We start from the raw sequence: 12213 nt of genomic DNA on the forward strand, positions 1-12213 counted from the left end.
TTCTGTGTTCCATTTACTAATATTTAAGAGGTTTGCTCCTATGTGAGTGTGAGAAATTGGCCTGTAAATTTATGAAACAGTATTTTTGCTAGAATTTATCAAGATTATATTGTATTCATAAAATGAGTTGAGAACATTTTTCCCTTTCTCTAAAATATGGAGGAGTTTGTTTAAGATTGGCATTATATCTCTCTGAAGCATTGGTAGACTTTATCCCTGGTTATGTGATCCTTAGTTTTCTCTGTGGAAGGTTTGTAATTATGTATTTAGATTTCTTTAATAGTCATTTGAGTATGTAAAATTTCTGTTTCTTGTTTCATTGTTGGTAAGTTCTGGTTTTCCATTTCACCTAAAATTTCACAGGTATTGGCATAACATTGTTTGTTGTGTACTTTTGTGTGTGTGTCTATTCTCTTAGTTTCTCTTTTTCCTTTTACCAATTTTCTAGGGAGTTATCACTTTAAAAAATCTTTTCATAATATGATCATTTGACTTTGTCAGTCCTTTTTATTTTATGCTTTTTCATGTTTTATAATTCTATCTTTGTGTATTTAAGTTTTCTTAAAATTTAAATAAAATTTTAATTAAAATAAATTCTGTTATTTTTATACAATTTTCAGATCTATGGTTAGGTATTTTATTAACAGCTCCTCTTATGTCCTAATGTGTATCCATATGCATTTAAGTTCATAAGGCATGGATTTAAGTGTATTTCATAAGTTTAATATGTGATTATTACACACTTATTCATATTAAATATTTTCTAATCTCCATTGTGAATTCTGATTTAAAATATATTCCTTACTTTCCAAATATTTGGGGATTTTCTGTTTATATTTTTTAATTTCTTATACTGTGACCAAAGAATATATTCTGTATGATTTTTGTCTATTGGACGGATTAAGATTTGTTCTATGACTTTCCATGTCAATTTTGGTAACTATTATATGTGTACTTTAAGTATAAAGTATGCTTTGCTGTATTTTACCATCATCTGTCAAATGTATATTAGGTCAAGTTTGTTTATCATTTTACTAATACATTCTATATCTTTACTGATTATTTTCTCTTATTAAGTTATTTCAGAATCTACCACTGTGCTTATGAATTTGTTTACTTATTTTGTTTCAGTAGATTTTTTTCTTTAATAATTTACACTTCTTATAACTTGCAAATGAAATAATTTTTGTCAATATCATGTCCCTCTGTAATTTAGTAATGCTTTTTGCCTCAGTCTTATCTGATATCAATATAAGTATATTAACTTTCTTTGGTTTTTGTTTGCATGGTCTATCTTTTTTCATTTTATCACTTACAATTTTCTCTATGTCTTAGGTTTTTTGTGTGTAAAGCACACATGTTTTATGTTTTTGAAAATCTTTTGTCTTTTAATTAAACTATTTAGTCTACTTCCATGTAATTCACTTTCTAATATATTTAGATTGATTTAATTTAAGATTTTTATTTGATATTGGAGTACAGTTGATTTACAGTGTGTTTCAGGTGTACAGAAAAGTGGTTCAATTATACATATACACATATCCATCTAAATGTATTTAGATTTAAACCTACTGTTTTACTATATGCTTTTTATTTATTGCCTGTCATCTATTCATTTTCCTCCTGTGTTTGTATAGATCGTTCATATTATTCTATTATTCTTCCCACAATAAGTAGTTATACACTGTTGTATTTTTCTCTAGTGATTACCTTAGATATTGTAATATGCATCCTTGAGTTACCTATATTTATTGGATACAAAAAAATAGACAAACTTATTAACCCAAACTTATTAACCCATATATTATTCCCTTAAGGAGTTTATTTTCTACCAGGAAAAAGGAATGTACATAGTTTATTGTAATAGCCAATAATGAAGAGATAGATTCCATGAATAGAAATACATAATAAAATAATATCTCAGCTAATGAGACTGAGAAAGAATTCGTAGAGTGCACAACATTCTAAGTCAACTGTACTTCAATAAAATATATCTATTTAAAAAATTATCATGGAAGAGATGGCAATTTGAGGATTTTTGTTTTCTGCATTCAGTGGTAACTTTTATATCATATATTTGTTTGTTAATGCAAATAAAGAAAACCAATACTAGTGGTTCATATTATTTTTCTTCCAAGCAAATCTATTTGTACACACTCATATTCTCACTAATTGAGTAGCTATTCATGTGAGTCATAAAATTTTGTTCATCACAATACACAGTGATTAAAACTGTTGGATTTTTTCCTCCCTAGGTTATTTCATTTTTAGCTGCAGTTTTGGGTAAAAAGGGAACTCATGAAGATATTGAAAATAACATGCCAGAGTTTTTACTGAGAAATATGAAAAAGGATCCACCTTCTACAGCAAAAAAGGTAAGATATCTAGAAATGTAAACTTCATGAAGCTGGTATTGCAAAGGTGTATGGAAACTTTGAAACATTACACATTATAGTATAAATTTAAAACAAGAATTTATAGACACTAAATGTTTGTTTTATAAACCTAATTTCTGAAGGATTATCTGTTTCATCCTTAAATTAGATTTGATTTACTCTCAAAATAGTAAAATATAATTTATTTGAATTTTGGGGAGGCTTTCAATCTTTTGCTTGTCAAAATTTTCAGTTAATTTGATTCATTTGTTAAATTTCCATGAATGTGTATGTAAAGTTAATTGAAGTCCATTGTATTGTTTTTTATTTATTTGAGAATGAAAAACAGACAGTTGTAGATATTTCTAACAAAGGTATGTCCTGATGAAGTTGCTTAGCAAAATAACCACCTCCTGAAAATATGAAACAAATACTCCCTGAACAAGGACCATTGAAGTTGGAGTCAGAAAAGCTAAGATCTGGGCTTGTCCGTCCGTGACCATGTGACTGTTAATGCTATTCATAACCATTCTTAAGCTTTCTCCTTAGTAAATATATATTTATGAATATCTTATGCATAATTCTTATAAAAAATGAGAGTTGTTTTTTTTTTTTTTGCAATTCTCTAGCAGGAATTTTTTTTTTTTTTTTTCATTTATTTTTATTAGTTGGAGGCCAACCATTTCACAACATTGCAGTGCGTTTTGTCATACATTGACATGAATCAGCCATGGAGTTACATGTATTCCCCATCCCGATCCCCCCTCCCACCTCCCTCTCCACCCGATTCCTCTGGGTCTTCCCAGTGCACCAGGCCCAGGCACTTGTCTCATGCATCCCACCTGGGCTGATGATCTGTTTCACTATAGATAATGTTCATGCTGTTCTTTCTAAACATCCCACCCTCACCTTCTCCCACAGAGTCCAAAAGTCTGTTCTGTACATCTGTGTCTCTTTTTCTGTTTTGCATATAGGGTTATCATTACCATCTTTCTAAATTCCATATATATGTGTTAGTATACTGTAATGTTCTTTATCTTTCTGGCTTACTTCACTCTGTATAATGGGCTCCAGTTTCATCCATCTCATTAGAACTGATTCAAATGAATTCTTTTTAATGGCTGAGTAATATTCCATGGTGTATATGTACCACAGCTTCCTTATCCATTCATCTGCTGATGGGCATCTAGGTTGCTTCCATGTCCTGGCTATTATAAACAGTGCTGCGATGAACATTGGGGTGCACATGTCTCTTTCAGATCTGGTTTCCTCAGTGTGTATGCCCAGAAGTGGGATTGCTGGGTCATATGGCAGTTCTATTTCCAGTTTTTTAAGAAATCTCCACACTGTTTTCCATAGTGGCTGTACTAGTTTGCATTCCCACCAACAGTGTAAGAGGGTTCCCTTTTCTCCACACCCTCTCCAGCATTTATTGCTTGTAGACTTTTGGATAGCAGCCATCCTGACTGGCGTGTAATGGTACCTCATTGTGGTTTTGATTTGCATTTCTCTGATAATGAGTGATGTTGAGCATCTTTTCATGTGTTTGTTAGCCATCTGTATGTCTTCTTTGGAGAAATGTCTGTTTAGTTCTTTGGCCCATTTTTTGATTGGGTCATTTATTTTTCTGGAATTGAGCTTCAGGAGTTGCTTGTATATTTTTGAGATTAATCCTTTGTCTGTTGCTTCATTTGCTATTATTTTCTCCCAATCTGAGGGCTGTCTTTTCACCTTACTTATAGTTTCCTTTGTTGTGCAAAAGCTTTTAAGTTTCATTAGGTCCCATTTGTTTAGTTTTGCTTTTATTTCCAATATTCTGGGAGGTGGGTCATAGAGGATCTTGCTGTGATTTATGTCGGAGAGTGTTTTGCCTATGTTCTCCTCTAGGAGTTTTATAGTTTCTGGTCTTACATTTAGATCTTTAATCCATTTTGAGTTTATTTTTGTGTATGGTGTTAGAAAGTGTTCTAGTTTCATTCTTTTACAAGTGGTTGACCAGTTTTCCCAGCACCACTTGTTAAAGAGGTTGTCTTTTTTCCATTGTATATCCTTGCCTCCTTTGTCAAAGATAAGGTGTCCATAGGTTCGTGGATTTATCTCTGGGCTTTCTATTCTGTTCCATTGATCTATATTTCTGTCTTTGTGCCAGTACCATACTGTCTTGATGACTGTGGCTTTGTAGTAGAGTCTGAAGTCAGGCAGGTTGATTCCTCCAGTTCCATTCTTCTTTCTCAAGATTGCTTTGGCTATTCAAGGTTTTTTGTATTTCCATACAAATTGTGAAATTATTTGTTCTAGTTCTGTGAAGAATATCGTTGGTAGCTTGATAGGGATTGCATTGAATCTATAGATTGCTTTGTGTAGAATAGCCATTTTGACAATATTGATTCTTCCAGTCCATGAACATGGTATATTTCTCCATCTGTTTGTGTCCTCTTTGATTTCTTTCATCAGTGTTTCATAGTTTTCTATGTATAGGTCTTTTGTTTCTTTAGGTAGATATACTCCTAAGTATTTTATTCCTTTTGTTGCAATGGTGGATGGTATTGTTTCCTTAATTTCTCTTTCTGTTTTCTCATTGTTAGTGTATAGGAATGCAAGGGATTTCTGTGTGTTAATTTTATATCCTGCAACGTTACTATATTCTTTGATTAGTTCTAGTAATTTTCTGGTAGAGTCTTTAGGGTTTTCTATGTAGAGGATCATGTCATCTGCAAACAGCGAGAGTTTCTCTTCTTCTTTTCCTATCTGGATTCCTTTTACTTCTTTTTCTGCTCTGATTGCTGTGGCCAAAACTTCCAACACTATGTTGAATAGTAGTGGTGAGAGTGGGCACCCTTGTCTTGTTCCTGATTTTAGGGGAAATGCTTTCAATTTTTCACCATTGAGGGTAATGCTTGCTGTGGGTTTGTCATATATAGCTTTTATTGTGTTGAGGTATGTTCCTTCTATTCCTGCTTTCTGGAGAGTTTTAATCATAAATGGGTGATGAATTTTGTCAAAGGCTTTCTCTGCATCTATTGAGATAATCATATGTTTTTTATCTTTCAATTTGTTAATGTGGTGTATTACATTGATTGATTTGTGGATATTAAAGAATCCTTGCATTCCTGGGATAAAGCCCACTTGGTCATGGTGTATGATTTTTTAAAATATTTTTGCATCTATGTTCATCAGTGATATTGGCCTGTAGTTTTCTTTTTTTGTGGCATCTTTGTTGGTTTTGGAATTAGGGTGATGGTGGCCTCATAGAATGAGTTTGGAAGTTTACCTTCTGCAATTTTCTGGAAGAGTTTGAGTAAGATAGGTGTTAGCTCTTCTCTAAATTTTTGGTAGAATTCAGCTGTGAAGCCATCTGGTCCTGGGCTTTTTTGCTGGAAGATTTCTGATTACAGTTTCGATTTCCTTGCTTGTGATGGCTCTGTTAAGATCTTCTATTTCTTCCTGGTTCAGTTTTGGAAAGTTATACTTTTCTAAGAATTTGTTCATTTCTTCCAAGTTGTCCATTTTATTGGCATAGAGCTGCTGGTAGTAGTCTCTTATGATCCTTTGTATTTCAGTGTTGTCTGTTGTGATCTCTCCATTTTCATTTCTAATTTTGTTAATTTGATTCTTTTCTCTTTGTTTCTTAATGAGTCTTGCTAGTGGTTTGTCAATTTTGTTTATTTTTTCAAAAAACCAGCTTTTAGCTTTGTTTATTTTTGCTATGGTCTCTTTAGTTTCTTTTGCATTTATTTCTGCCCTAATTTTTAAGATTTCTCTCCTACTGTTCTTCATTTCTTCCTTCTCTAATTGCTTTAGGTGTAGAGTTAGGTTATTTATTTGACTTTTTTCTTGTTTCTTGAGGTAAGCCTGTAATGCTATGAACCTTCTGCTTAGCACTGCTTTTACAGTGTCCCATAGGTTTTGGGTTGTTGTGTTTTCATTTTCATTCGTTTCTATGCATATTTTGATTTCTTCTATGATTTGTTGGTTATTCAGAAGCGTGTTATTTAGCCTCCATATGTTTGAATTTTTAACAATTTTTTTTCCTGTAATTGAGATCTAATCTTACTGCACTGTGGTCAGAAAAGATGACTGGAACGATTTCAATTTTTTTGAATTTTCCAAGACTAGATTTATGGCCCAGGATGTGATCTATTCTGGAGGTTCCGTGTGCGCTTGAGAAAAAGGTGAAGTTGATTGTTTTGAGGTGAAATGTCCTGTAGATATCAATTAGGTGTAGCTAGTCCATTGTGTCATTTAAAGTTTGTGTTTCCTTGTTAATTTTCTGTTTAGTTGATCTATCCATAGGTGTGAGTGGGGTATTAAAATCTCCCACTATTATTGTGTTACTATTAATTTCCTTTTTCATACTCGTTAGCGTTTGCCGTACATATTGCGGTGCTCCTATGTTGGGTGCATATATATTTATAATTGTTATATCCTCTTCTTGGATTGATGCTTTGATCATTATGTAGTGTCCTTCTTTGTCTCTTTTCACATCCTTTATTTGAAAGTCTATTTTATCTGATATGAGTATTGCGACTCCTGCTTTCTTTTGTTCTCTGTTTGCGTGAAATATTTTTTTCCAGCCCTTCACTTTTAGTCTGTATGTCTCTTGTTTTGAGGTGGGTCTCTTGTAGACAGCATATATAGGGGTCTTGTTTTTGTATCCATTCAGCCAATCTTTGTCTTTTGGTTGGGGCATTCAACCCATTTACATTTAAGGTAATTATTGATAGGTGTGGTCCCGTTGCCATTTACTTTGTTGTTTTGGGTTCATGTTTATACAACCTTTCTGCATTTCCTGTCTAGAGAAGATCCTTTAGCATTTGTTGAAGAGCTGGTTTGGTGGTGCTGAATTCTCTCAGCTTTTGCTTGTCTGTAAAGCTTTTGAATCTCCTTCATATCTGAATGAGATCCTTGCTGGGTACAGTAATCTAGGTTGTAGGTTATTCTCTTTCATTACTTTCAGTATGTCCTGCCATTCCCTTCTGGCCTGGAGGGTTTCTATTGATAGATCAGCTGTTATCCTTATGGGAATCCCTTTGTGTGTTATTTGTTGTTTTTCCCTTGCTGCTTTTAATATTTGTTCTTTGTGTTTGATCTTTGTTAGTTTGATTAATATGTGTCTTGGGGTGTTTCGCCTTGGGTTTATCCTGTTTGGAACTCTCTGGGTTTCTTGGACTTGGGTGGCTATTTCCTTCCCCATTTTAGGGAAGTTTTCAGCTATTATCTCCTCGAGTATTTTCTCATGGCCTTTCTTTTTGTCTTCTTCTTCTGGGACTCCTATGATTCGATGTTGGGGCATTTCACATTGTCCCAGAGCTCCCTGAGGTTGTCTTCATTTCTTTTGATTCTTTTTTCTTTTTTCCTCTCTGCTTCATTTATTTCCATCATTTTATCTTCTACCTCACTTATCCTATCTTCTGCCTCTGTTATTCTACTCTTGGTTCCCTCCAGAGTGTTTTTTATCTCATTTATTGCGTTATTCATTTTTAATTGACTCTTTTTTATTTCTTCTAGGTCTTTATTAAACATTTCTTGCATCTTCTCAATTTTTGTCTCCAGGCTATTTATCTGTAACTCCATTTTGTTTTCAAGATTTTGGATCATTTTTATTATCATTATTCTAAATTCTTTTTCAGGTAGATTCCCTATCTCCTCCTCTTTTGTTTGATTTGGTGGGCATTTTTCATGTTCCTTTACCTCTTGGGTATTTCTCTGCCTTTTCATCTTGTTTAGATTGCTGTGTCTGGAATGGGCTTTCTGTATTCTGGAGGTCTGTGGTTCCTTTTTATTGTGGAGGTTTTACCCAGTGGGTTGGGTTGGACGATTGGTTTGTCAAGGTTTCCTGTTTAGGGAAGCTTGCGTCGGTGTTCTGGTGCGTGGAACTAGATTTCTTCTCTCTGGAGTGCAATGGAGTGCCCAGTAATGAGTTTTGAGATGGGTCTATGTGTTAGGTGTGACCTTGGGCAGCCTGTATGTTGACGTTCAGGGCTGTGTTCCTGCGTTGCTGGAAAATTTGCGTGGTATGTCTTGCTCTAAAACTTATTGGCTCTTGGGTGGTGGTTGGTTTTAGTGTAGGTATGGAGGCTTTTGGACGGTCTCTTATTACTTAATGTTCCATGTAGTCAGGAGTTTTCTGATGTTCTCAGGTTTTGGGCTTAAGTCTCCTGCCTCTAGATTTCAGTTTTATTCTTCCAGTAGTCTCAAGACTTCTCCAACTATACAGCACTGATAATAAAACTTCTAGGTTAATGGTGAAAAGATTCTCCCCCATGAGGGACACCTAGAGAGGTTCATAGAGTTACATGAAGAAGAGGAGAGGGAGGAGGGAGATAGAGATGAGCAGGAGGAGAAAAGGGGGGACTTGAGAGAGACAGATCTACGCCGTTGCCTGTTCCCAGGGTGTTGTCCGTATCCCAGACACCCACAAAGATTCACAGAATTGGATTGGGAAGAGAAGGGGAAAGGAGGAAATAGAGGTGTTCTGAGGTAGAAAACAGAGAGTCAAGATTGGGAGAGAATAATCAACACACTCCTGAATAAAAATGGGAACTGAATATTGGATTCTTAAACGTCCACAATTTATATCATATATTGAAAAACAAAGATTAAAAATCTAGAGTAGAGGTTAGACTCTTAAAAATACAATGTTAAAAACCAAAACACACAAAAAAATTTTAGAAATATATATGCAGTTTGGTTTAAAAATAGGCCTTCTCTTTTTTTTTTTGCAAGGTTATAGTATATTGAAAATGAAAATTAAGGAGTAGTAGAGGAGTAATAGAGGACTTTAAAAGGAAATAAGAGAAAAAGAAAAATAGAAAGAAGAAGAGAAAAAGAAAAAAAAAAAGAAAAGAAATTTTTCCTAATTAAAAAAATCGTAAAAATCTATGCAAATGAAAGTTAAGGAGTAATGGGGGAGTAATAGGGAATTTTAAAAGAAAAGAAAAAAGTAAAAATATATCTAGGAATTTCTCTGGAGCTGTTGCGGTCAGTGTGGGTTCGGTTCAGTTTCAGATAGCTCCTCATTCCAGCTTACACTTCTCGATATCTACAAGCCCTTTCCGGTGTAGTCGGTGTTATCTATAGGGATTTTAATCTGTTGCATCAGTCCCTTCTGAAGCGGTTCCCTTTGTTTATTTGGCTTCTGTTTGCTGGTCTCTTCAGTGCCTAATTTCTGCCCTGACACAGGCGGGCGGAGGTGGTCTCTTATTCAGGTTGCTAGTTCCGTCGCGCTGCGGGGAGGGGCTGGCGCTGCTTTCCCCGTCTACCGCTGCTCAGGCTCCCTGCTGTTCTATATGGAGCGTGCCCTGCGCTGCGCGAGGTTCCAGCCCTGGGTGTTCCACAAAAGCACGGAACAAAAAGCTGCGCCTGCTTTTTGTGCCTTCCCCGTCCGAGCGGCTCAGGCAGCCAGGAGCTTGATGGGCGCACTCTCCCCAGGTGCGGCGCGCCTTCTCCCCTCCGCGTCCCCAGCCCCAGTCCCCGCCTGCGCCGGTCGGGAGCCTGCACCCTGTGTCTCGCCGCGACCCTCACGTCGGATGTCGACCATCCAGACTCTCAGGAAGTCTTTGGCTAGAAACTGGAGGCCTGTTTGCAGTGTGGTAGGGGATGCAGTCCTTGGGGCCGTGCCTGCCCCTTTCCCCTCCCCCCTGCCTCCTGCCTCCAGCGGGGCTGGGTCGGTCCGCAGCCTGCGAGCTCTTCTCTGGACTTGCTCAGACCCTTTGTTCTGCGAATGGCGGGCAGTGTGTTCGGGCAGGTTAATTCTCTCTCTCTCTCTCTTGCTATCCCGCAGCTTAAGTTGGTAACTCACAAAAGCTCCCTCCGATTGTCCTCAGGGCACTCAGGCCCGGTCTTTACCCTAAGCAATGCCACCGGCTCCTCTCTGTTCCGCCCCCACTTGCTGGTGGCGGATGCGGGCGTCTAGGGTACTTTTCTGCTGGGAGTTGCTTTTAGGCACGTAATCTTTGGGTTTTATTTATTCTTCCCCCCCCCCCGAGTCAGGTTGCCCTCCGAGATTCAAAAACTTCCCCCAGACCCACCAGTGAGAGGGTTTCCTGGTGTTTGGAAACTTCCTCTATTATTAAGACTCCCTTCCCGGGACAGATCTCCGTCCCTAACTCTATTGTCTCTCTTTTTATCTTTTATATTTTGTCCTACCTCCTTTTGAAGACAATGGGCTGCTTTTCTGGGTGTTTGACGTCCTCTGCTAGCGATCAGAAGTTGTTTTGTGAAGTTTGCTCTGCGATCAATTATTCTTTCGATGAATTTGTAGGAGAGAAAGTGGTCTCCCCGTCCTATTCCTCCGCCATCTTGGTTCCTCCTCTCCGAGAGATTTCTTTAAAAAAAAGAAATCCACAAAAAAGGTGAACTGTAGGTATGTGTGCGGCTTCCCGGGTGGCTCAGTGGTAAAGAATCCACCTGCCAACGCAGGAGACGGGAGATGCGGGTTTAATCCTTGGGTCAGGAAGATCCCCTGGAGTAGGAAATGGCGACCTGCTCCAGTATTCTTGCCTGGAAAATTCTGTGGACAGAGGAGCTCAGTGGGCTATAGTCCACAGAGTTTCAAGAAGTTGAACATAACTGCAACTGAGTTTGCGAGTGCGCGTGTGCGCACACACACACACACAGACACAGAGGTGTGTGTCTGACTTTTGTCCTCAGCATCCAGGAAACTGGATAAAAATGAAGTTGAAGTGATTTCATGAAATCCTTATCATATTATGGTAATAAACTACTTTCTACAAGTTTTAAAAACAGTATCTTTTATATAATTCTCATACATAGAATTTCTGAGAAGGTCAAGTTGTTTACTTTTGTCTATAATTTGGGACATTTCAGTGTAAAATTTTGAGACACATTGGCCTAAGGTATTATTAGTAATAATTATTGTTACTTTAAATTTCCTATTATTTTCAGTAGCATAAACACATTCTTAGTGTTAAATTTAATTTGACCCTAATGAAACATTGTAATTCTTAATGTGTTTTAAGTTTTCAAGAGTTCAAGTACTGTTTTTCACTTTGTTTTCAGATTGATTTGAGTATGTTGAACCATCCTTATATTCCTGGAATAAATCTCACTTGATGGTGTATGATCCTTTTAATGTATTGTTGAATTTAGTTTGCTAATATTTCATTGAGGATTTTTTGCATTTATGTTCATTGGTCATATTAGCCTGTTTTCCTTTCTTGTGATGTCCTTATCTGGTTTTGGTATCAGGATAATGCTCGCTTTGTGAATGAGTTTGGAAGCATCATCTCCTTTTTTTATTGTTGTTGGAAGAATTTGCAAAGAACTGGTTTTATTTGGTAGAATTTACCAGTGAAGGTGTTTGGTCCTAGATTTTTGTTTGTTTGGAGGTATTGGTTACTGATTGAATCTTTGTACTAGTTCAGATTTTCTGTTTCTTCATGATTCAGTCTTGGTAGGTTGTATGTTTATAGGAATTTATTTCTACCTACCATTTATTCTGGCTTATCTGATTTGTTGGTGTATAATTATGCAGAGTTTATTTTTTTGGGCTCCAAAATCACTGCAGATGGTGATTGCAGCCATGAAATTAAAAGACGCTTACTCCTTGGAAGGAAAGTTATGACCAACCTAGATAGCTATTAAAAAGCAGAGACATTACTTTGCCAGCAAAGGTCTGTCTAGTCAAGGCTGTAGTTTTTCCAGTGGTCATGTATGGATGGGAGAGTTGGACTATAATGAAAGCTGAGTACCAAAGAATTGATGCTTTTGAACTGTGGTGTTGGAAAAGACTCTTCAGAGTCTCTTGGACTGCAAGGAGATCCAACCAGTCCATCCTCAAGGAGATCAGTCCTGGGTGTTCATTGGAAGGACTGAT

General features: G+C 36.6%; 1 protein-coding gene across 5 annotated transcripts in view; it reads left to right on the top strand.

Annotated features, from left to right (window-relative positions):
* Window positions 1–12213, top strand: part of ERCC6L2 (ERCC excision repair 6 like 2) — a 182592-nt gene that overhangs the window by 23142 nt on the left and 147237 nt on the right. For 4 of the 5 annotated variants that reach the window (XM_043453162.1, XM_043453164.1, XM_043453165.1 and 1 more), the window contains exon 3: window positions 2256–2375. In XM_043453162.1, the coding sequence (XP_043309097.1) occupies window positions 2256–2375 (120 nt within the window). Of the gene's footprint in view, window positions 1–2255; window positions 2376–12213 lie in introns of those variants that run through there. The other variant, XM_043453163.1, reaches the window with a different exon arrangement.

The sequence above is a fragment of the Cervus canadensis genome, chromosome 30 (assembly GCF_019320065.1).
Source record: "Cervus canadensis isolate Bull #8, Minnesota chromosome 30, ASM1932006v1, whole genome shotgun sequence".
NCBI lineage: Eukaryota > Metazoa > Chordata > Mammalia > Artiodactyla > Cervidae > Cervus > Cervus canadensis.